At 43.8% G+C, this 23,356-nt stretch overlaps 3 protein-coding genes across 9 annotated transcripts; 1 reads left to right on the top strand and 2 right to left on the bottom strand.

The window, feature by feature from the left end:
- Nucleotides 1-400: 400 nt before the first annotated feature.
- kics2 (KICSTOR subunit 2) lies at nucleotides 401-3,559 on the bottom strand. Its single transcript, XM_026327290.1, has 3 exons — nucleotides 3,097-3,559; nucleotides 2,229-2,517; nucleotides 401-1,540 (listed from the first exon to the last, which is right to left on the bottom strand). Exons 1-3 carry the CDS (start codon nucleotides 3,326-3,328, stop codon nucleotides 721-723), a joined length of 1,341 nt encoding a protein of 446 aa, XP_026183075.1. The 5' UTR covers nucleotides 3,329-3,559; the 3' UTR covers nucleotides 401-720.
- Nucleotides 3,560-4,231: 672 nt separating this feature from the next.
- tmem19 (transmembrane protein 19) lies at nucleotides 4,232-11,202 on the top strand. 2 transcript variants are annotated; one of them, XM_026326826.2, is made up of 8 exons: nucleotides 4,232-4,326; nucleotides 5,352-5,499; nucleotides 6,825-6,938; nucleotides 9,004-9,141; nucleotides 9,210-9,286; nucleotides 9,407-9,584; nucleotides 9,986-10,195; nucleotides 10,994-11,202. In XM_026326826.2, exons 1-8 carry the CDS (start codon nucleotides 4,234-4,236, stop codon nucleotides 11,152-11,154), a joined length of 1,119 nt encoding a protein of 372 aa, XP_026182611.1. In that variant the 5' UTR covers nucleotides 4,232-4,233; the 3' UTR covers nucleotides 11,155-11,202. The 2 variants fall into 2 exon arrangements, with proteins under 2 accessions (XP_026182611.1, XP_026182612.1); XM_026326827.1 differs by lacking the exon at nucleotides 4,232-4,326 and adding an exon at nucleotides 4,669-4,874.
- A 507-nt stretch (nucleotides 11,203-11,709) lies between these two features.
- rab3ip (RAB3A interacting protein (rabin3)) lies at nucleotides 11,710-21,947 on the bottom strand. 6 transcript variants are annotated; one of them, XM_026326820.1, is made up of 14 exons: nucleotides 21,814-21,947; nucleotides 19,385-19,514; nucleotides 18,374-18,490; nucleotides 17,795-17,964; nucleotides 17,474-17,645; nucleotides 16,478-16,573; nucleotides 15,394-15,471; nucleotides 15,044-15,256; nucleotides 14,823-14,951; nucleotides 14,625-14,737; nucleotides 14,425-14,448; nucleotides 14,031-14,130; nucleotides 13,727-13,796; nucleotides 11,710-13,228 (listed from the first exon to the last, which is right to left on the bottom strand). In XM_026326820.1, the coding sequence occupies exons 3-14, from the start codon at nucleotides 18,461-18,463 to the stop codon at nucleotides 13,146-13,148; spliced, it is 1,338 nt and encodes a 445-aa protein (XP_026182605.1). In that variant the 5' UTR covers nucleotides 18,464-18,490; nucleotides 19,385-19,514; nucleotides 21,814-21,947; the 3' UTR covers nucleotides 11,710-13,145. The 6 variants fall into 6 exon arrangements, with proteins under 6 accessions (XP_026182605.1, XP_026182607.1, XP_026182606.1 ...); XM_026326822.1 differs by having other exon boundaries at nucleotides 11,710-13,225; XM_026326821.1 differs by having other exon boundaries at nucleotides 17,795-17,961.
- Between the last annotated feature and the right edge of the window lie 1,409 nt (nucleotides 21,948-23,356).

Below are 23,356 nucleotides of genomic sequence, written 5' to 3'. Positions count from 1 at the left end.
GCACTCCGAATGAAATAATCATAGTGTTTAGTAGATTACTGAATTATGAATTTTAGCATTAACTCATTGTGACATTGCACTTTGATGTATAGGATTGTGTACTTGGCATGTAGCATCATAACATGTTGGTGCGTTTTAACTCGAAGGGCGGTTTCTTTGAATGTGTTTGATAATAACGAAAATGGTTTTTGTCTGTTAGTGTTGCTGTATTTGAAAACTGAGCTTCCTAAAGATGAGCTCATATAGCCAAATGGATTGTATCAACGTGTTGTATTTATATTATACACAAAACCTGAATAAATTAGCATTCAACTCACTAAAAAGTCACTAAATGTTTTGTTTGAACACAACTTTGTGACACTGATTAAAAATGACACCAGTGAACGCATCACTTCAGTTATTTCAGTATATGCACAACAGTTTATTTGAATTGTGTCAAGCACAGTAAACACAAGCTTTTAAAAATAAATGCTGATGTGTTAAAACAGTGACTAATGCAAGATTATTAAAATGCTCAGTAGATGGTAAATCAGCTGAGGCTTGAAGTGCGAGCAGCACACTTCATTATACTGTCACAACCATCATCATCGTCTCTTCTTCATTTTTGACTAAATCAGATTCAAAGCAAATAGAGGAGCATTGGAAACAGTTGTCTGTAAGAAATGATCTGGTTCCACTGGTTCCACTGGTTGGTTGCTTTGTTTTGTCTTTGTATGTGTCTCAGCCCTTTGACCCAGGTTTCAGGCTGCTGAAGGGTTTTGAGTTTCGCAGAGAACCTGAGATCTCCTGCAGGAAGGCGGTGATGTGCAGGTCCTTCTCGGACTTCCTGCCATCAAAGATCACCACCAGTGTGAAATGAGGCTCAGGCCGCGTCAGGTAGTAGGTGCTCTGGACCTTGTCGTCGTAGAAGTGCACCACCTTTTCCAGAGTGTTGAGCTCAGCGGCGCGGTCTCCCATCATCATGATGACGTTGGGCCAGTGTGTGAGCGGCCGCTCTCCTGACGGCAGGGACACCACGGCGGGGAACTGCTCCACACCCTTTGGCGCCTCTCGGTATGAGTGCGGATGGTGGTAGCCGTGGCCCTGAAAGCTTTCTGAGCCACGGTTGTCAAACACCAGAGAGACGTTGCTGGCATCGTGTTTGCGGATAAATGAGGAGATCTTTCCATAGTAGTCCGAGGTGGTGCGGGCAGTCAGAGCTCTCATGTCAGCTGGAGCCGTCTGTCGGCTCAGGGCTTCATGGAAGTAGAAGCTAAATTTGGCAAGAAGCGCCGCCTGGAAGCGCTGCAGCCACAGGTACAGGTGTGGTGGTTGCACTGCCTTCTGGGACTGACCTCCAAACAGATGTTTGCGGGTCTCTTTCTGCCTCTGGAACAGCTGACCCCAGGCCATGAGTTTGGAGTTGGCGCCGTGCAGGCTGAGCAGAGCGGGCAGGAAATGCCACTCGGACACCTGGGCCTGGCAACGCAGTAACTGGGTCACCACATCCACCTCCGTCTGGAAGCCCTCCTCCACCCGGCCCAGGATGGGGTGGTGGAACCTGAAGGAGCAAAGAGAAGGTTAGTCGTTAAAGAGCCAGACAAACTGAATGCAGCTGTAACATCTGCACCTCCTTCAAAGTGCAGCCTGCAGTGGCTCAGACTACAGCTCCTCCGTGCAGGCTGTCTCTCTGCTACAGATGCAGGAACACGGTTTGCTCACATGTCTCTGGGGGAAAGGCTGGAATCCTGTGTTTGCTGCATTAAGCAGGACGTTTTCCTCCTCCAACCCCAATATGTCACTCTCTCCTTTATGTTCCATTATCCCAGTAATGTCTTTCTGTTTCATATTCTAGGCCAAACATGGCAGCCAGAAACAGTTCAGAGCCTCTGAGAAAGTAAGAGCAGTAATACCACACTAGAAAATACAGTCCTGCATTCAAAAGCACAGAATTATGAATTAAAGTGGTCGCAGCAGTTCAGGTAAGGATGTTTTTGTTTTAACTGAAATGAACTTATTTAAAAATCTCAAACTTAATTTTCTAAATGATTTTTAAAATGTATTAAAGAAAAAAAATTACCTAAATGTGTGCACTGAACCAAGCATCATATGTTTTTAAAGGAAAAACCTTCAGCTCCAAATTAACTCATAGCTTTAGGTCTTAAATAAATGTAGTGGGGTAAACAGTAGAGTATTTCCCCTTCAATGAGGAAACGACACATTGCTCTGTACGTCTGGTGCAAACACACTTGGAGCTGTATTTCCGCAGCACGGCCTCCAGTGTGGTGACCAGCTCGTCTGAGTTGATGCTCTTCTGGCTGCCCAGTGAGTGCATTTTCTCATACAGGTCGGCCATTTCCATGCGGGCCTGGGTGAAGTGGCAGAGCTGCTCAGACAGGTGCGACAGCAGGTCCTCCAGGTAGGAGGCGGAGCCTGGCTGGCTGTGACGCCCCATCGCCACCACTTTCCTGAGCTCGTTGTACAGGGAGGTGTAGATGGTGCGGATGGAGTCCTTACGGCTGAAGAAGGACTGACCGCCTGCAGGCACAGGAAAAGAAACAGGCTGATTAGAAACAGAAGTCAGCCTGAAGACTGTGGACATGAAAATGGTTGACTTCTCCTTATCATTTAATGCTACAGCGCCATCTGGTGCTGGGAAGGTGCAACTGTCAAAACTGTTTAAGTTCAAATTTAATTATTTGCACATTAACACAACTGGGAATGACAATGTCATGGGACTATTTTTAGAAACAAGTTAGGGCATAAAAAAAAGAGCATTGTTAAAATAACTTTCCTAACTTGAGCTTTGGTCCTTTATTGAATCTGAAATCCAGCTGTGGATCCCACAAGGTGAGAGAAGGTAGTTCTGTCTCTCTTCACTGATTTCAGACACTTTGTCATTCCCTTGCATAGCTATAGATACACAGGTGTGTGTGTGTGTTATGCACAGTATGGTGTGTGTGTGTGTTATACACAGCACGATGAGGGTGTGTGTGTGTGTGTGTGTTATACACAGTATGATGTGTGTGTGTGTGTTTACACAGCATGATGAGGGTGTGTGTGTGTGTTATACACAGTATGTGTTATACACAGTATGATCACTCTCGGACACTTTACCCATCTTCTGTCCCAGAAACGTCATGCCGTGATACGCCTTCTCAGCGGCGGCCAGGTGAGCCAGCGCCGCCAACAGGGCGACCCAGATCGCCCCGGCGCTTTTGCTGGTGTCTTTCTCCTTCTCGACGTAGTCCTTAGCCCGGTCGAAGGAAAACATGCCGAGCTGCGTGAAGAAGCTCTCCAGGATGGCCCGCTCCCGGGGCACGGGCCGCAGCTCCTCCGCCTCCGCCATGACTCCTGTTAGCTAATGGCTAGCTAACGGCTAGCTAACCATGCTAGCGAAGCGCCAGTAAAATATCACTGCTCAAACTAAACTACGATTTTAACACAGCTTGGGATCATTCTGAAACATATTCCTTCATAATGTTTCCGGTTAATACTCGCTGAAAACGACAATCATTTTTAAAAAGCGCCCGATTGTAGCTAAGAGTAATCGACCGACGCCATATTGATTAAGTCGCACGTAAAGTAAACACTACGGAAAGTCAGAAGTACCAAAATAAATTCGTTTGCCAGTTTGCGTTCGTAGAAAAAACTATGAAGGTGTATTATTCCGTGTTATTTGCAAATATATATGAAGTAATGTCTATGTGCAAAAAAATACTGTACAACTGTACACTTACACATTACTAACATACCCAATGTATTACAGTTAGCACGTACAATTATACTGAAATCCTTGTACTAGCTCATAGATTGTCTGTACTGTATATATATATAAAAATATTCATTAAGAATCCTATACATACCACTCCTAACTTCTATTTTTTTTTAAATTTTGCTTTCTTTTTTAACTCACAGGTTTGGTTTTACTTACAGGTTTGTCTGTTGCAAATATACACATAGATGGATGCACACGTCCCACAGTGCCTCCGGCAAGTGGATTTTGTTGATTTTATGCATTAATAACTTTTGCTTGAAACAGAAATTCATGTTCTGCGAGGATGAATTATAATAACGTTGGTGAATTCTTCACTTTTTAGCTCCATAATCAGGTCAAAATGCCAAAAGATAAAATAGCCTACCTACAAACCTAATGAGGTTTGACATTTAGGTAGCATTCAAGACTACATTTCCCATGATGAGTCATTTGCATTCCCTGTTATGAGAACTCTCTTCCTGTCTTTTCCCTCTGTCATGGGTGGACCTCCACTGTCCTTAAAAAGGGTCAGCTGCTTCAAAATGAGCATAAACCACATTTACTCTCATCCTGGTCTGTTCCTCCCTGTGGTAAGTGATATCATCTCTTCCTTGCATGTGCAGACTAGGAACAAGTGGATGTCAGCTTAATGTCAAGATTTTCACATGCAAATCAGAACTTTCTGGAGTTTAGGAAGATATATTTTTATTCAGTGTGATGTTTGTGTTTTAAAGCCTCATTGTAATTATTTAGATAAAAAGGTGTGTTTTGCCATGAGTATCTATCTATCTATCTATCTAATCTATCTAATCTATCTATCTATCTATCTATCTATCTATAGATAGGCCTGCCTGACTGACTGAATGTACTGTCACTTTAAGAACAGATTGTTTGCGGAAGCTGGTCCGTCAGTAAAATACTTCCGACCTTCCTCCCTTGTGGTGTGTCGTTTTGTTAGGGTGTTAATTTACTAACGTTCATGAATTCATCGGAGAAACGACAACTTGTCAAGGAATAAAGAAATATTGGTGCGAACTCGAAAGAGAAGCGTCAAGGTGATTTAGCTGAAGTGTCGTTAGCTAAGTGTCGGACTGTGACGTTAGATAAGGTGAAGTCACGATGGCTCCGGAGATAATGGGTGAGTTCTTTTATATAAAAAACATGTAGCTATATGGTTAGAAATATTAGCGTTAAAGTGAGACAGCAAGTTAAAGCGGTTTTGTTTGGCTCTCAGTAAATTGCTCAGTTAACGTTTTAAACCGTTGATGCTAGAATTCGCACATATTTGGTGACATCTTCCCTGTGATTGTGCAGCGTTTCCTGCATTTCCACCTCTGTGCTGAAGCCTCTGCCAAAGCTGTTTCCAAACACTAGTTAGTTAGTAAGACATGAAGGGCTGTTTGCACATGGCTGTAAGACTCCAACCTTATTTTCTTTGAAGTCACTCCAGTTCCGCACTGATTTAGATGTGTCTGTTTATGTTGTAGTAAAATTAAAGTGTGAATGTGCTGCTGTAGATGATAATTGATACACACACACACACATGAGAATATTTATGCCAGTGTGGATCTTTATTCACACACACTCTGATCTGACCCTCTCCCACGTTCTACAGCTGTGCCCGTCTGTCAGCATGGAGTCTGAGAACAACCTGCTGATGAAGGAGTCTATCAAGATGATGACTGATATGATTGTGCTCTGTGCCACCCTGGCACTCTCCATCTTCTTCTGGGTCCTGTCCCTCACCATCAGCACCTACTACGGTGAGCTGAGCCACCTGCTACAGGACGGCCAACAGGAGTTTAACAAGTCTTTACTTTCTGGCTTTAATTTACACACAGCAACTTAATAAGTTGGCATTGCATTGGATTCATGTTGCGTCTGTCACACAGAAAGACAGCTGTCTGTCTAAGTTCTTAGCTGATGATGGTTGTGAGGCACTTTTGCTGTTTTGCTATTGAAAAGTAGCTGAAGACGAAGGAGAGATTTAGTTTTGCATTTTAAAAGCTCCACGTACACGTGGATGCTTCTCTGTAACTACGCAGCCTGTTGCATGAAACGTTTTAAGATTGTTCCAAAATGTCCCTAAAGACAAAGAGCATAGATACAAATCATGTGAATGTAATCATGTAAATTCAGTCTTCACACTCAGTTTATTCCCTTTTTCCACAGACATTAGCTCAAAAGCAACACTGTCACCCATTATTTCATTTTTCATGGACAAACAGCTACAGTATGTTTGCTCTTTCTTGTTTTTCATGACACAATGTCTCCCTGTGTCCACTTTGGCCTCGTTGAATGTGATCAGTCTCCTTTCTGTGTGAGTGTGAGCTCAGTAAATCTTTCATTAACTTTGATGCGCTTCAGTTCTCCCACTGGATCAGACCAGTTTATCTGTTACAAACAAACTTGTTCTTCTTCTTTAGTATTTTGATGTCTTTTGTAAGGAAACTGGGGCTGGGAAAAATAACTTTTTGATGCATCGTTGTTCATTTTAAAGAGATTCTGAATCAATGTGGAAAAGTTAAAAATAGGTATAAAATATTTCATTGAATAAAGTCTGCCAGACACGTTCTAGCACTACCGGACTACAGGCATGTGTGCTTATAGCGCCCTCTGCGGCACAGCGTTGTCAGGGCAACGGTCCTGTCAGGACACGGAGGATCACTGTGGGCGACAGGTAGGTGAACGGGGAGATCGCTGGGGCCACAGGTAGGTGAACGGGGAGATCGCTGGGGTGACAGGAAGGTGAACGAGGAGATCGCTGGGGCCACAGGAAGTTGATCCAAAGGGAAGTTTGGGTAACACAAAGAGACAGACATGGACAAAGATGAACCATTGTCATTTAGAAGACAAATAAGATTTTGTCTGTGTTTATAGACATATAAAATACACCTCACCTCAACTGGTCGAGGCAGGTGGCCACCAAAACTGATCCTGGTTTTTCCTCTCCACTGTCTCCGAGTGCTGCTCATGAGGATTTGTTTGGTTTTGTCTTTTGTAAATTGCCTTGAGATGGTTGTGTTGTGATTTGGTGCTAAACAAATGAATAGAATTAGTATGTGTGTGTGTGTGTGTGTGGTTACAGGCACACTGCAGCCTGTGTCACCATGGCGGTGGTTGTTCTCCATCTTGGTTCCCCTGGTGTTGACTATCAGAGGTCTGAAGAGACGCAGTCTGGATCGCTCAGGAGCCCTGGGAGGTGAGTGGGTCCAGATTGAACTGTGGACTAAATGACTGTGTAAACTTGTTCTATGGAGGGTTTTAGTTCCACACCTCACACAGTTAATGCTGCCTGATATCTTACACTGGTTGCAGTGTGGTGCAGTAACGTCCCTGCATGTTGTGGTGGACCTGAGTGTAGGGGACAGATTCCTGACGTGCACTGGGTTTTGTCAAGAATGAGAAAAATGTGTTTGCTTCAGGCATCACAAAGAATTTAGACAGAATATTTTTATTTTTAGAAACTTCTGCCTCTGGGTTGTTTGCAGTGTAACATTAGTATTTAATTGGATTTAGCAGCATAAAGTGACCATAATCCCATCACACAGAACTTCCTTATCAGCCCCTGGGCGTCACTATAAATCCTCATTGTTGTGTTCCCTGAATCTGCCCTGGATTCTGAGAAGACCAAATGTTTTACACGTCTAAAGCTCAAACACAACTGTGTGCTGCTTCTCCATGTTTAGTCCTGACTCTGGGCACGAGCAGATGACCTGTCCCTTATACACAAGCAGGGCTGTTTTAAAGTCTGTTCTCTGAGAACAGGAGTAATGTGGTTGTACTTCCTGGTTCTAGTCAGGGCCTGAGCGGCAGCGTTCTGAATGTTCTGCAGCTGCCTTACAGTAATCTAACCTGCTGCAGATAAATGCATGGATGAGTCTGTCCCAGTCTGGTGTTGACATGATCCCTTTGGACTTCAAATTGATTTGTTTTACAGACACATTCTGTCTTTGCTGACTTTTCCCCAGTCCCCAGAGCCACAGGCTGAGGTCACACTGCAACGGTAAAATGCTGGTGATGTAATTAATGTAATGTGACGCATACATGTTTATGTGATTATTATTATAACCCATTATAAATACTGAGCCCTTTATCACAGGATTGGTGACACTGTGGAACAGATCTGTTTTGTATGAATGAAAAGTTAAACAGTGGTTCTACCCTGTTCTGAGTAGATTTCACCAAATATGAGCAGATGATGGTTGTAAATGTATTTGCAGTGAGAAAAAGAAAAGTATCGTATTGAAGTCACACAGTTTTCATGGCAAATACATCATGTAGGTGCCATGAAAAACAACTTGATGCCAAAGACAATGTTTTCAGTTAAAGATGAGCTTGTTGATTCTGCTGGAAATGTTCTGATAATGTACTGAAGCCTTTTATGAGATCATTTATGTGGCTCTTTTTAAACTTTTACGTGATGACATTAGAAATGTGACCTCAGCCTGTGGTTCTGGGGACAGTTTTCCTTGAGAGAAGGCACAGAGGACACAATGTGTCTGTTTGCAAAACAGCCAAAAGGAATCGATTAGAAATCCACAAAAAACAAATCATTTCCTGAAAAGAGTGTTTGACAGATTTGTGGACATCACATGATGTGTGGTCCATCAGCCCAACATTAAAACAGTTACTGCTTTACAAGAAAGCAAATTTTAAAAAGCCCTGAACTAAAGTCCAAACAACAAATGTCAGGATGAGCTGCTGTGACACTACGACAGTCCCTGTCTTGTGGCTCACACTGTAAACAGAAATGCATCTGTTTAGTTTGATGTTTTCGTTTTAGTAGTACTGCTTACAGAATGTTCATACTTGTTGACTACTTACTTTTGATTTCTATCCAAAACCTGGGCAAATGTTCTTCGTCTATGATGTTGAAACAATCAGTGACACACTCTACTTTATTTTGACACAGTCCCAAGCTCTTCTGCTGCCTCCAGAGACTCAATGTGGATTCATCCCCCAGTCAAAGTAGTCCCCAGTTAATACAGTTTCCTCCTGTTTGTTAAAAAGTCCACTGGCCGGCTGTTCAGGTGAAAATACTGAGGCTTTTTACGAATGAAACTCCTGAGCACTAGTGTTTAGAGATGGACTAAAGGCAGATTTAGTCACTGGTACACTCTTCTGTATAATTATCAGTTAATTATTTCCTGCAGTGTTTGTGTCTATTAAATGTAGAAAAATAGTGAAGATGCTTGTATCTAAATACAAGGAAATGTATTAAAGTTGACTGTTTCTCTGATTTTGTGAAATGTGTGTTTCCTCAGCTCTCCTGGTGGGATTCGTGCTGACGATGGCGAACTACAGCTTCTTCTCTGCGCTGCTGGCCTTCTTCTTCAGCTGCTCCAAACTGACCAGGTGGGGAGGAGAACAGAAGAAGAAAATAGATGTGGAGTACAAAGAAGGTGAGACAGGTGTATTTTGTTTGTGACTGAGATTTTACTGTCAATGTAATAATGTTTGTGTGTGTCAGGGGGGCAGAGGAACTGGGTCCAGGTCTTCTGTAATGGAGGAGTTCCCACAGAGCTGGCACTGCTTTATATGATCGAGGTAAACACGTCATAGAAATGACATGAAATCCTGTTTGTTTTTTTTTTTTTTATTTTAAGCAAATACAACCTCATCAGTTTTTGATAAAGGCAGTTTCAAATCATGCTGGTTGTGTTCCAGGTGGGTCCAGGTGAGATCCCCATTGATTTCAGTAAGCAGTACTCTGCCTCCTGGATGTGCCTGTCTCTAGTGGGTGCGCTCGCCTGCTGCAGTGGTGACACATGGGCGTCGGAGGTGGGGCCTGTCCTCAGCCAATCCCAGCCAAGACTCATCACCACGTGGAGGGAGGTTCCAGTAGGTAAGAGATCAGCTGTCCCAGTTCTTCATGCATGAAGAACCAGAGTTTCAAACTTGTAAAGTTCATAGTTGTGAAGCAGGAGTTTCAGCATTTGGTTCAAGTATTTTGTGAGAAAAGAAGGTGAGTTGTGTTCCAGGACGGAAAATGCAAAGCCTTCAGTGATTTAGTAGCAACTGTTGTGACTTCTTCCCAAACAACAGCTGATCAGATATAAAGTGAATTGTTTTGTACTGTTAGAACTGTATTTCATTGCAAATATTATGGTCTGAGAATAGAAATATATTGATAAGATGTGATGTGTGTGAAAAGATGATTTGGATGTGAAAGTGGTAGACCATAGTCGTAAACTGGATCCATGTCGAAGTGTTGTTCTCAATCTTTTGTGCTGATTTCCCCTGCAGGAACAAATGGAGGAGTTACTCCCATTGGATTGGTGGCTAGCTTCCTTGGTGGGTTAATTGTGGGAGTGGCTTACTTTATAACACAGGTTCTATTGGTCAGTGACCTGCACCTGGCAGACCCCCAGTGGCCAATTGTGGTATATGCAGGTGTGGCAGGCCTGGTGGGATCGATGTTGGACTCTTTTCTGGGAGCTCACATGCAGTATTCAGGTATTGTGTCAAGTCAAGTCATGCCCTCAGTTGTGTCTTGTCAGATTACATATTCAGACTATGCCCCCAATAAAGCATCAGCAGCTTGCATTGAGTCAGGCCACGCCCAGAGGTGTGCCTTGTCAAATTACATATTCAGGCCATGCCCACAATAAGGCACTAACACCTTCCATTGAGTCAGGCCACGCCCAGAGGTGTGTCTTGTCAAATTACATATTCAGGCCACGCCCCCAACAGGCACACTATTGAGTCAGGCCACGCCCAGAGGCGTGTCTTGTCATATTACATATTCAGGCCACGCCCAGAGGTGTGTCTTGGCAAATTACATATTCAGGCCACGCCCCCAACAGGACACTGTTGGGTCAGGCCACGCCCAGAGGCGTGTCTTGTCAAATTACATATTCAGGCCACGCCCCCAACAGGACACTGTTGGGTCAGGCCACGCCCAGAGGCGTGTCTTGTCAAATTACATATTCAGGCCACGCCCACAACCGCGAAGCAGCGCCTCCAGTTGGGTCTAGCCACGCCCAGAGGTGTGTCTTGTCAAATTACATATTCAGGCCACGCCCCAATAGGCACATTATTTGGTCAGGCCACGCCCAGATGTGTGTCTTGTCAAATTACATATTCAGACCACGCCCACAATATGGTATTAGCCCATTATATTGAGTCAGGCCACGCCCAGAGGCATGTCTTGTTACATTACACCTGGTTCACCTTGTCACCTTGGTTCACCTTGTGTGTCTTGTCACCTCAATTATTATTTTTGGTTACTGTTATTTTTGGTACTTTGTGCAGGTTTTGACTCCAGCGTTGGGAAAGTGGTGAGTTATGAGTCTGCGACCACCCGGCGGATCTGCGGGAAGCCCATTTTAGACAACAATGCAGTGAACTTGTTCTCATCTGTCCTAATCGCACTCATCCTGCCTGGGCTGGCGTGGGGGCTGTGGCCACGGTAGATAATACAAAATGTGGAGCACAAGAAAATAAATATTAACTCAACAAAACCTGCAGTGTTTCTATGACAGAGTCTTGCAAGACCAGACATGCAAAAGTGCAACAGGGATAAAACATAGAATAACCTTGAAGTGACAGAAAACAACCACTGACTCAAAATAACCACAGAGGTATAAAGCCACAACGTCATGCAAAACAAACTAGAGTGACTGGAGACACAAAACCACCACAAAAACATACAAAACAAGCAGAAATACCAAAGTATTAGAAACACAAAACGACCACAAAATATATAAAATGAGTACAAACAAACACAGAAGGACGAGCGACAGGACAGGTGTGACCACAGACATAGAAAGCCCACAATAACATGCAAAACGTCTGTGGTTCAAGTGTTGTAGAACAAATCAAATGTCCTGAAGACAATGAACATTAAAAATGAATCAAATGTCGATACAGCGTGACTGTTAATGTGTTTGTCTTAGCTGACTGCAGTGCACGTGGCCGCTGACCTCGTCTCGTTACAGTGTGTGAAGTGGGAAACAGGCAGCGGCAGGTTTCAGAGGTATTACTGTTTTTATTTCAGAGTCTCAGAGAAAAGGCACTAAACCAAACTGGGAGAGTGACACTGACTTGGAATGGGAGAGGGAGAGAGCTGCAGAGGAGTGGGGATTTAAATTAACATGAAGGTTACACAACAGCAGGCATCCAAACACACTCAGCATTCACACTCAGATTACTATCTATAGGTTTCCTGATTAAATACAGCAGGCTGAAAACACCTGGAGCTTTTAAAGGAAAATTCCACACAATTACCTTGTCAGAGTATCTAAAGATGCCAGGACATCCTGTAGTGTTTTACCACCAGAAAATGTCAACGTACATTTTCCTTTAACTCTGCTCCCCTGAATCTTCAGCACCACATGGAATCACCCAACAACAAAATAAACTTAAAGAAATAGTGTTTTTTCCTGTGTACAGAGACAATATCTAAGGTTGAAAAGACATTTTTATTCTCCATTCAGACTCAGGTTTCCATCACTGGGGGAGTCAAATATTTACTGAGCTCAGTTTAAGTAGGAAATGAAAGTAGAACTAAAATCACCCCCCTCCCCCGTAGAAATGAATCCAGTCTGAATGGAGGTTCAGTCTTTGTACCCATGATCCTCTGATTATCTTTGCATTCAGCTGTACTTACGTTTCCCAGCCTTCCTTCAGTATTAATTAAATAGGAGTCTACACACTTTCATTTGATTGTTCTGTCGTCTTTTTAACCAGTGACTCAGCTTTTGCTTTGGAACTTGACTCAACGTGAAACCACATACATTTACAGCTGCATCACAACAGGCTTCAGATCAGAGCGATGGAGCCACTGTTACAAAGAAATGTCTGGAATCTCTGCAACAGTATTTCACGAAAATAACCCAGGATGTTAGGAAACTAATTTGTAATTTCTCTATTTGGAAAATTAGGCCAAAACTCTGAAAAATGCAAATACTTGGAGATCGTTTCCCTTTTGCTTTACAATTTTGTTTTCATTGCTATTTCATTTACATTTTCTGGATCTCAGATATTTTTCCTCACAGTGGCTCTAACCCTCCGTCTGAACAGAATATGGTCTTTTTGTAATCGAGGAATGAGTTTTTGCTGTCAGTTACGCCAGTATTTCTTTCTTTTTGGTAGCAGGAGGAATAAAACAAAGCTCAAAGCTCCTCAGGTGGCTTTAATTGCCAACATGCTTCAATTCTTCTCTTTTCATGTCCTTGGTCTTTATGCTGGAGTGCTACATGTTTCAATAAAGGAAAGATATATAGGAACAATAACCCACCAACACTCAGTCCAGCAACGACAGCAGATGTCACCAGTCCCAGTCTTTTTTGTGATGATTGAAAACAACCACAGGTACACAATGATGAAGGGAAAGGGGAAGTCGGAGGGTTTCCTGAAATGACAGAATGAGGAGGGAAACCAGAAGAGGGCAGAGTCCGTCCCATCACAGCTGGTCTTTGTAGTAGCCGAGCTTGGCGAAGGACATTTCCCTGCGGAGCTGCATCACCTCCCAGAACATCTGCTCTGCTGAAAACACAGCAGAGAAAACACCATGAGGTCACATGGTTTCACAGGTGCTCTCATCATTTACTGAACTGCTGAACTTGACGGTGTTTCTGCAGCAGGCACAAAGTACAGTCTTTTAGGTCTTTTACAGTTTAAAATCCTTCTGATCTTTGCTGCTCCACATTGCAGCAATTTCTACAAAATATTATTCATATTTTAGTGCAAACTTTATGCTCAACTTGTGTAATTTCCATTTAGTCCAACTAACACTCGGAAATCTAAAATATCCAGTTTACAAATGTTAGAAAAACAGAAAAGCATCAACACATTTACTATATGAAAAACCAGAATATTTACTGTTCTTTACTGGACAAATTAACTAATTAAATGATCTAATTTGCCTGATCAGTGGAGTCAGCACGATGTTAGAGTCAAGCTGACTAGTAATCAGTTGCTGTGTTGTCGAGTTCTAGCAGAAGCAGAGATGTTGACTGGTGTGTAAAGGTGCTTGTTTCTCACCATCCTGCTGTTTGACCAGCCCTTGGTGGATGTAGCGGATGTACGTGAAGAAATTACACACGGTTGTGATCTGAGAAAACAGACAGAGCCTGTTGAACACATGAGCTGAAAACACGTATCTCAGTGTGCACAACACATGTTGAAGCTGGAGGTGGATGGTTTCAACATGAGCTGACACATGAGCCGCTCTGCTCAGTGAGTATAAGCTTGATGTAAGGGGGCTGTAATGTTGCTTTTGTCCTGCAGATGTCACAGTAGCAAAGGAAATGTTCAGCAGTTACACTGTCTGTGTGGTCATACTCACTCTGTATCTACAGTAGGGAGACACGTAGTAATAGTTGGACGAATCTCCAAACTTGATTCTGTGCTTACAGGTTTTGGTCTGACCGCTCAGGGCACATTTTCTAGCAGACAGACAGACAGACAGACAGGAGGCTGGTTATTGGAAACCTGAACAGGACTATTACTAAGACTTAAGGAAGTAAGGAGGGAGGAAAGGAAGGAAGGAAGGAGAGAGACAGCAGGATCTCTGCTAGAGCTGAGCAGCAGGAGCGAAGGACTGACGGAGGAAAGATATTAGTGGAGGTGTTGGAAGAACCAGGCAGGGTGGAGAAGCAGCTGGACAGATTCAAAAGAGCCGATGGAGACAGAGACAGAGAGAGACAGAGAGAGAGAGAGAGAGAGAGAGAGAGACTTACGTGACGAGCTCAGGCCTTCGCCCACTAGGAGGAAGTGAGGGAAGATGGAGAGATGATGATGGAGTGAAAGGCTGATCAAAAGGTGAAAGAGTTTCTGAGTGAGTGAGTGAGTGAGTGAGTGTGTGTGTGTGTGTGTGTGTGTGTGTGTGTGTGTGTGTGTGTGTGTGTGTGTGTGTGTGTGTGCGCGCAAGGGGCCTCACTTTGGTCCTCCACACTCCACCGCCGACGCTTTGACCACAGGCAGCGGCTGGAAACCGACCGGCTCCACACTGAGCGTGTTCTGCTCCACGGCTTCTAAGATGGCCGAACCCAGCTGGGGGACCGGAGAGAGGAGGAAGGTCAGGAGACAGGACAGGAATCTGAGTTCTGACATGGAGATCAGCTGACTAACTCCGTACCTCGCTCTTGTTGAAAGTGAGGCAGGGGTAGATGTCCTCACGGTAAACTCTCTCCAGGAAGCAGCAGCTCCGGTCGAGCGTTGGCTCCTCCTTCCACGCCCTGAACTCGCTGAACAGCTGAGTGTCCACCTGCACGGACAGGTTAACACCACATTTCCCTGAGTGCATTGTGGACACACAGAAAATTCCCAGTTCTAAGCCCCTGGTGTGAGAGCTCCTACCTCTCTACACTCCCGGACGATGGGCTGCGTGGCCGATGGGTCCGGCTGCGTCCCCAGGATGGCAGAGGAGGTGCTCTTGTTCCTGCTGTGGCCCTTCCTGAAGGGAGTCTTGACCCCTCCGGCTCCTGCAGAGGGGAGTTCACCCACGGGGGAGGTGGGGGAGGAGAGCACCAGCGTCTTCAGGGCCTGGACCTCCGCTTGGAGGACGTCAATCTGAAGAGGAGGAGACAGCGAGTATGAAATCAGTCCTACACTTCCTGCCAAAAATTCTTTGTTAAAAGCAGATAAATCAGATGAAACGTGTATTATTCCCATAAGAATTAACACGAGCTCAGACACAGTGTTGTCACCTTCCCCAGAGCTTCTTTCAGCTGTTTTTCAGCATTCGCCTGTTTGACGTTGGCTTCTTGGACCATCCTGTGGGCCTCCTGGAAAACACACACACACTAAATTTTAGATAAAACTTTTTAGATAAGAAATTTTCTTCTGTCTTATTATTGTTGCTGTGGTTGTTGGGCATAAGTTTTTATTCTAGTAGTGAAGCAGCATCTACACAAGCCCTGTGCATATATTAAAGGAACATTGACAGAAACATAACAGTAACTAAACACTGGTTCTGCTTCATAAAAGCATACAGGCAACAGAAAACACACACAGACAGTCCCAGCACCTTCTAAGAGAAAAAGCAAAGAACGAGATGAGAAGGAGGAGGAACGTAAAGACAATCAAACGTTGTGAAGGCTGGCCGGACAGATTCAGATTCTGCTTGCTGTGCTGTTTGAGTTCAGGAAGAAATTTGCAGAAGAACTCTGGAGGGTTTGGAGATCTTGTGGAAACCCATTTTGTCAGCTTGAGACAAATGTGAGTGAACCAATCGTCCACAGCCTGAATCCAAATGCAGCTGTCGATGCTGCTGTGAATGTACTGAAGTAACATGAAAACACCATCATATCTGGTGACCACTGTACCACTGTTGAAGCCCAGTTCAAGTCACGTTGTCATCCCTTATGTTGACCAGTGAGTTTTGTCTAGTCAAAGCCACACAGTTCCTATTCTTATCCATCAAACTAAAATCATCAATGTTTTTTATGGTGCCAAATGGATTCTGCAGCATGAACAAGCCAAAACAACCAGTCACTGTCTTAAAGAACTCTGTTCAGAGACCACAAGAACCAGGAGTCCTGCAGCAGATGGTGAGCCATCCATCCATCATGGTGAATCCAGAAAACAACCTGAGCAATGACGAGAAGACTCAGAACACCACTTCACTTTGGTTGTCTCGCTTCAGTTTCATGAGAACAGGGAGCAACAAACTGTGTCAGTCACTGTCAGTTTTTTTTCTGTCTGGTTTCTGTCTGGCCGCTGCCTCAGGAGAAAGGGAAACAGGAAACAGGAAGCAGAGGAGACAGACAGGTAGAGGAGAGGCGGACCGACCTGGAACAGACTGGCGGTGAGCTCCTCCAGCTCCAGGCCGAGCTGGTCTCTGACTTTAGATAACCTCTCACACTCCTCATCCTTCAACAGCAGCTCCTTCCACACATACACACACACACACACACACACAGAAAACACAACCAAAATAAAAACAAAACAAAAACAACCACCAAATAAACATGTAAAAATAAAATCATAGCATGGCAATAACAAAAACAAACAGGGACATGAAGAAATCTAAATTAGTGACGTGTTTGAGGACTAAACCATGAGCTTCATTTGAAGCACACTGGCTTCATGTGTGTTTACATTGACACAGACTTATGTCATGCATTAGGTACCAGAGGTAAAGCTAATGCAGTAAATCCTCCTCCATGAAGATGATGATTGTTCAGACTCTCTCAGAGCTGCTGAGTTTGTGCTGCATTACACTGACTGATGTTTCTATTTACCACTATTATTACCAGAACCAGCACAGTGGCTTTAATGTGAAAGTGACTGAAATGATAACCGTCCATCAGATTAATGCAAAGGGCATGTGTCTGACTTTAAACACACAAAACAAATGTAAACATGCTTTTAAACAAAAAGATGGAAAATTACATGATGTCAGTCAAAGTAATGAGCTCTGGAGAGCTGTGGTGAATTTAAGACAAACAGACACACACTCGCAAACACACACACTCACGTTCACACACACAGACATACACATGCACACACAGAATTTGAAATTCTCATTTTTTAAGTTGAGACCAGAAACCGTGTGTGCGTGTGTGTCTTTCTGTGGTGGTGTGAGCAGATTTTACTTTAACACCATTGTTTTATGGACATTTAGTCACTGTGTTAACATCTGGGCTGTCTGAGGGTTAAGCTCTGGTTTCAGGGTTAAACATTTATTTGTGGTGGTAGGAACCAAGGATCATTTTGCATTTTTCCTTCCCAGATACAGAAATACAGAAAAGCCTGTGTGTGTGTGTGTGTGTGTGTGTGTGTTACCCTCTGGGCCTTAGCCAGCTCCTCCTTCAGCCTCTCATATCCTTTCTCTCGAACCTCCATGACCGACGGGCTGCGGAGCCGAGACAGGCTGTCGCTCAAAGTGCTGCTCTCCTCCCCGTCCTCTCCAGACGGGAGGTTACCGTCGGCAGAGTCCGTCTCCAGGCCTGGTACGCTGTACAATAAAACAGAAAGAGACGCAGCAAATCCTCACGTTTGAGAAAACTACTCTGAGATCAGGGTCAGGAACAACGAATCCATGCTGAAGCACATGAAATTACATGAATGTGGTGGTGAACATGTCACAGTTCATATGATTTTTACCTTCCATTGTGGCTGTGCCGTGGGGTGGAGTAAACCGGCTGCGTGGGGAGCTGGTCAGCCCGCAGTGAGGTGGGCAGGCCAGCAGAGGGCGCTCCCAGAGAGTGGGTGCGGTACAGAGAGGTGGGTGGGGTGCTGTGACGGGCAGTTGGGCGATGCTCTGCTTGGTTCTGCTGGAACACAGGGATCCAATAAATCCACTGACTTGAGGTTATCACGAGAAAAGCAGGCTGAGACCGATAACTGAAGGTCTGCCAGAGAGTTATCAGCAGTTATCAAGGTGTTCAAAAAAAAAACAAAAAAAACATGGCTGACTAGAAGATGTTTGGAACTGAGGTCAACTGCTCTATTACACTTCAAATATTCTTTGATGCTAAAATCAAATCTTCACAGAAAACCAGCTGCAGTCCGAAACAACCTGCAGAGTAAAACTGACCTACAGTCACACTGAGATATGATCAACACACTGGACACACCAGTTAAACTCACCATTGTCAGTGATGCATGACCCTGAGTGTCTGAACATCTTAAAATGAATCTCTACCTGCATGTGATAAGCTCATGGGTCGACCTTCGACCTACCTGGAGGTCAGGTGTGGTGGGCGAGGCCAAGTTCACCTCATGGAACCCCTCCAGAGTTTCGGCATTGCTCTGACTGCTGCTGCAGGCCATAGCAGCTGCTCTCAGACATCATCCACTCTGCAGGGAGCAAACAGCCGTTAGTGACGCTGCAAAGTGTTGATTCCTGTTGACATGTTCCACACGCAGCTCAAAGTCAGAGATATCGGTGAGTAGCAGCAGGCGGAAACCCCGAATTATCTCACTGCAACTTTGCATTTAAAATATTTTTGAGCAGTTTTCAAGACGGAAACTTTGCTTCACACAAATTGTTCGAGGTGTAGTGGTGTATACACATCTGCCTACAGCAGACAGCATCAGTGTACTTCTTGCAAGCAACCATATTACAGTCTTTTGTTATTGTCACCAAATCCCATGAAAAGACCAAAGGGACATTGGAGTATCGCCTGCATATCTGCACCATACTGCTTTTTTCTTCATCAAAAACTATTAAAAACACATCTGGGTGGTGTACTACTGCAGTAGGGGGCATGCTTCCTCATGGGGAAATATATGAGCATAGTAGTTTGTCTATAAACTGTCCACAGGCTAATCACAGCTTTCACAGTCTGGACAGTGGGCCCTGTGAGGCTGCAGCCACTGCACACATCAAACATGTTCCTGTTTACCTTCCTGTTCCACACATCACAACCTCCTGACTCTGGACTGAAGCTCTTTGTGGGACACAGCATGTCTGAACCACAGGAGGAAACGGTTAATGGAAACATAGTTTAACGGGCTGGAGTATTCAGGGGAGGACGTGCTGACAGCACCTCACACAGAACTACAGGAGCCTGTTGGTGCAGTCATAACCAGCTGAGGCAGAAACCTCATTTCTTCTGAATGCAGGCTGTTTTTTTGGAAATGACCACAGTGAAAATGTACCAGTTCAGTCGATCACTGCATTCAACACATTTTCATAGGACTAGCAGTCAGTGAAAGTGCTTTAATTCTGAAGGTGTTTGTTCACTGTACCATAGTGCAGCTGTGGATGGAGAGTCTGGGAGGATCGGTGGAGGCTCAGTCGGTCACACAGTCATCAGACTAACAGGATGGTCTGCAGGTGAACACGACTCAAGACTCTCAGGTGAAGACTGTCCTTTACCTGTGAGAGGCAAAGACAGGAAGACGAGTTCTGTTTATTTTCAACAAAGTCTGTGGTCACGAGTATCGAGGCTGTACACCCAGCACACGTCACTCCTCCTTCCTCCACCTCCACCTGGTTTTTGTGGCAGCAGACTGGGCTGGTTTTACTTTCAGAAACACCAAGTTCACTGGGAGTGACCGACAATTCCATCAAGTCTATTTTCATACCAGAGATCCATTCCCCCATCATCATCACCACCATTATCCTTTGTTTTCACCACTCAGCAGATTGATTTAACAGCACCCGGTCCCACCTGCTCCGCCTGGTGTGTTTGTGCATTAAGTGGGTGTGTCCCCTGTGAGCATATTTACAAAAGCTGAGTTCAGGGACGTATTCTTCAAGACAAATAAAGCTGGTGTGAGTCAGAAAACCTTATGTCACTCCCTGAGTCTGTTTAAAAATTCAGATGAAGAACAAAGTCCTGGTTTTATGAGAGTCTCATCATGTCAAAGTCCGAGTTTCTTCTGTTAATTATTGTCACAAAATGTCGGCAGACACACCTCAAAAAGTTTGAAGCAATAAAAAAACAAATTATTGCTCTTACTCCTCAGTATGTCATGAAGCAACAAGCTACAGCCTGATTGAGAAGATTAACACCTCACTCCTCATACCTTGACATGTTTACAGCTTCGCTATTTTCTGACGTTTTATATTAATTGATACATTAATCTCAATTAATCGATAAGAGAAGAGCAAGCAGATTAATTGATAATGAGCCCAGTTAGATACAGACCCAATTCAAATTGCTGGTTTTATTTGACCAAGTGTCCAAAGTCCCCCTGTAGAAAGTGTAGAAATTCAAACAGGAGGAGCTACTACATTGGTTCGGTATCGGATTAATCCGGCGTTGGGACAGTGTATGTCAGATTGGGGTTTCAGTAACCTGACACACTGATGGACGCTGGTTCGGATCCGGTTACTCGGGTCACGGCTAGAGGCTCATCTCATGTGTTGAGTTACCTGTCAGGGACGTTCACCCAGGGTGAGGCTGAGCCACTGCACTCCAGCTCTACTGATGCCACTAATGAAGCATCGTCTCGTTTCATCCCTGCAGGTTTTACACAGCCTCACTACATAACAGAGTTTTGCTCTTATTTAAATGACTTGTCAGTTACTGCAATAAAAATCAACAACAACCTGGGTAAAGGGCAGTGAACCTCGCACTCCTGTGATGGAGTCATTTCTATGTGTTTATGACTTGAAACACCAAAACAAAACCAAACGAGAACAAATAAGGCTAAAGAATAAAGAAACTGAACTTTGACACAGCCCCTCTCAAATAAAAACAGGTTCCGCCATGAAGACCAGTCAGAGTTGGTATTTTTCTTCTTTAGTGCAGATTTTTATCAATTTAGCACCGGATCAAATGATGGAGACCCGAATTAAATGGAGCAAACTCTGGACTTCAGGGACCCCTGGTGGTTTGGGTCTGCCCGGTTCTAACTGGGATGTATTTAGTGACATTCACGAAATGAAAATACTCCAAAAACAAGTACAAGCTGCAGTACAGCTGTGTAATTGTACTTCACACCACTGCTTGCGAAAAGGCTGCACAGTTTCAGGGGACTAATCAGAGCCAGGGCTAAGTTAGCACCGAGCTAGCCGCGTCTGCCGTTAACAACCATTCAGAATGCTAACAGTGCTAATAGCTACAGAGCTAACGGTGGAGAAGCTAGCGGCTGCTGTCTGACACTGAGGCCGCATGAAAGGCGCCTGAGAGCGGCGTCTCCTCGCGGCGGGTCCGCTGCCACGTCGAGCTAGTGCTAGCTAACGTTAGCTGAGCAACACCGACTCATTCAGAGATTTGAGCATCAAAGCGGAGACAGCAATGTGAGAAAAACAGAAATAAACCAAAAACATCCACAAAAACACTGTAAATTCCGTTTCTTGAAATATGCCACAGTGTCTAATGACCGTTTTTCGCATGCTGGGGATTAACGTTACACCGATGAGCGGGGGACCCTGCTCCCATTAGCCGCCACCGCACAAAGCCTGGCCACAGCTGCACGATTTCTCTAATTTGCCCAGAAACAGGGCGATGTGTCGGGCATGAACTTGGCCCTAAAAGTGGCAAATAAGCAAGAAAAGAAAGAATGAGAGAAAAGAGAGAAACGGGGAGACAGACGGTTCACTGTCCGATAATGGGTGCACTCACGGTGCATTTGCGTTAGCTAGCGAGCGGTGCAAGTTCCATTAACTTCGCTGACATTTTTTAATAACAACAATAACGTTAATAACTCTCGGGCTGCGGACTCACCGGAGCTCCGTACGGACAGCTGCTCGGTCTCCCTCCCGGTGAGAAGCCGAAATAACCCGACAAACAAACAAACAGACAAACCGACGCACCGGAGCGTCTGTTGACGCAGACCCGGTTACTCCAACGGTAGATGCGTTTACGGAACACTGGGAAACTAGGAATTTATCCACTTCTGTGAATGCCTGCAATCTTGTAAGCGGTAAGACGTTTGTGTGTATAACACTGCACCCCTGTGACAAAACATCTACAATGCAGAAACATATGTTTTTATTATTTGGAAATAACTTGTATGATCACACCGGGATTTATTAAATAAAATCCTCACAAGGAGCATCATAGTGAGAGGAATATGAAACAAGGCTCCCCAGTGTTTATTATCTGCAACGTTAATATTTTGTAAGTATTATGTGACTACTCCGCCTCAGTGTCTGAACAAGACTCTCTGGTTAAGTCCACAAAAAATCATTTCCAAACATATAAGGATTTAGAAAGTGATGACTTTGGGTGAACTAGCATTTCTGCCAGTAAAAAACTGCATCTGTATAAGACTGAGAAAAGACCAACACTAAGTAGAAAGCAGTTTTCACAACAATTTGAAAACAGTCTATTTTGAAATGTATCTTGACTTGGTCATTGATATGATGTTTAACTGGCTGGAAAATAAAGCATCAACTGTTCTAAATTTGAGATTGCAAACATTTTCTTCAGACTGTGTTTGAATAAACAACTGGATGAGGTATTAGTACAGATGTGACCCTGTAAAAGACCATCATGTTTATAATGTCCCCATGGGTGTATGGACAGTGGTCCCTGAATTACTGTGATCCATCCATCCATCATCTATACCTGCTCATTACTGTTTAGGGTCACAGGGATCTGCTGGAGCCTATCCCAGCTCTCTTTGGGTGAAAGGTCAAATTACTGTGATGATTAATGTGATGATTCTCACTGAGGGTCTGCATCTTTTCCTCTGATTTCTAAGTTGCTTTACAGATGTTTATTCTGGATGGACATCAGAGATAATGAGATCCTTGAAATTGAATGATATCAGTATAATATGTTTCATGTCCAGGATTGCAGATCTGGATGAACTATTACTCTAAAACTAATTATGGGTTTGGACTCAAATTTACCTCATTCACCATGTGTCCATATTTAAAGTCCTCACTAAAGGATGAGGGAATAAAGTACCAGGCTGCAGCCAGCAGGTGGCGCCCAAAACAAACAAAACAAGTCAATTACTCAGTTTTAAACTTCTTGTCAAATACTGCAACACATACTACAAATATTTACAAACATTTTCTTAGGTTTTACTTATTACCTATCTAATTTTCTTTTAGATATCAACTAGAGTTTCTCAGGTTTTTGCAAATGTTTTTAGATATTTTTAATGTTTTAAACTAAAACTGATCTGTAATCGACAAGTTCAAATCATTTAATGAGTCACAATGAGAACTTTTGCTGCTTTTATCTTCTTATACATGACAGTTATCTGAATATTATGGATTTTGAACATAAACAAAGTAATAAATTATTTAACAGA

This window comes from Mastacembelus armatus, chromosome 23 (genome assembly GCF_900324485.2).
Source record: "Mastacembelus armatus chromosome 23, fMasArm1.2, whole genome shotgun sequence".
NCBI classification, from domain to species: Eukaryota; Metazoa; Chordata; class Actinopteri; order Synbranchiformes; family Mastacembelidae; genus Mastacembelus; species Mastacembelus armatus.
This window is presented reverse-complemented; position numbering and strand designations above follow the sequence as displayed.

What these genes read in the sequence shown, in the direction of transcription:
- rab3ip (XM_026326820.1), bottom strand. Translation starts at nt 18,463, where the DNA reads ATGGCCTGCAGCAGCAGTCAGAGCAATGCCGAAACTCTGGAGGGGTTC. An exon ending in TCACCGCCAGTCTGTTCCAG is followed by an intron (nt 15,472 to 16,477) that starts GTCGGTCCGCCT and finishes TGTGTTTTCCAG; the next exon opens with GAGGCCCACAGGATGGTCCA. An exon ending in CGAAGGCCTGAGCTCGTCAC is followed by an intron (nt 14,131 to 14,424) that starts GTAAGTCTCTCT and finishes TCTGTCTGCTAG; the next exon opens with AAAATGTGCCCTGAGCGGTC.
- tmem19 (XM_026326826.2), top strand. Translation starts at nt 4,234, where the DNA reads ATGGGTGGACCTCCACTGTCCTTAAAAAGGGTCAGCTGCTTCAAAATG. An exon ending in GTGGAGGGAGGTTCCAGTAG is followed by an intron (nt 9,585 to 9,985) that starts GTAAGAGATCAG and finishes TTTCCCCTGCAG; the next exon opens with GAACAAATGGAGGAGTTACT. An exon ending in AGCTCACATGCAGTATTCAG is followed by an intron (nt 10,196 to 10,993) that starts GTATTGTGTCAA and finishes TACTTTGTGCAG; the next exon opens with GTTTTGACTCCAGCGTTGGG.
- kics2 (XM_026327290.1), bottom strand. Translation starts at nt 3,328, where the DNA reads ATGGCGGAGGCGGAGGAGCTGCGGCCCGTGCCCCGGGAGCGGGCCATC. An exon ending in GTTTCTGGGACAGAAGATGG is followed by an intron (nt 2,518 to 3,096) that starts GTAAAGTGTCCG and finishes CTGTGCCTGCAG; the next exon opens with GCGGTCAGTCCTTCTTCAGC. An exon ending in CTGCGGAAATACAGCTCCAA is followed by an intron (nt 1,541 to 2,228) that starts GTGTGTTTGCAC and finishes TTGCTCCTTCAG; the next exon opens with GTTCCACCACCCCATCCTGG.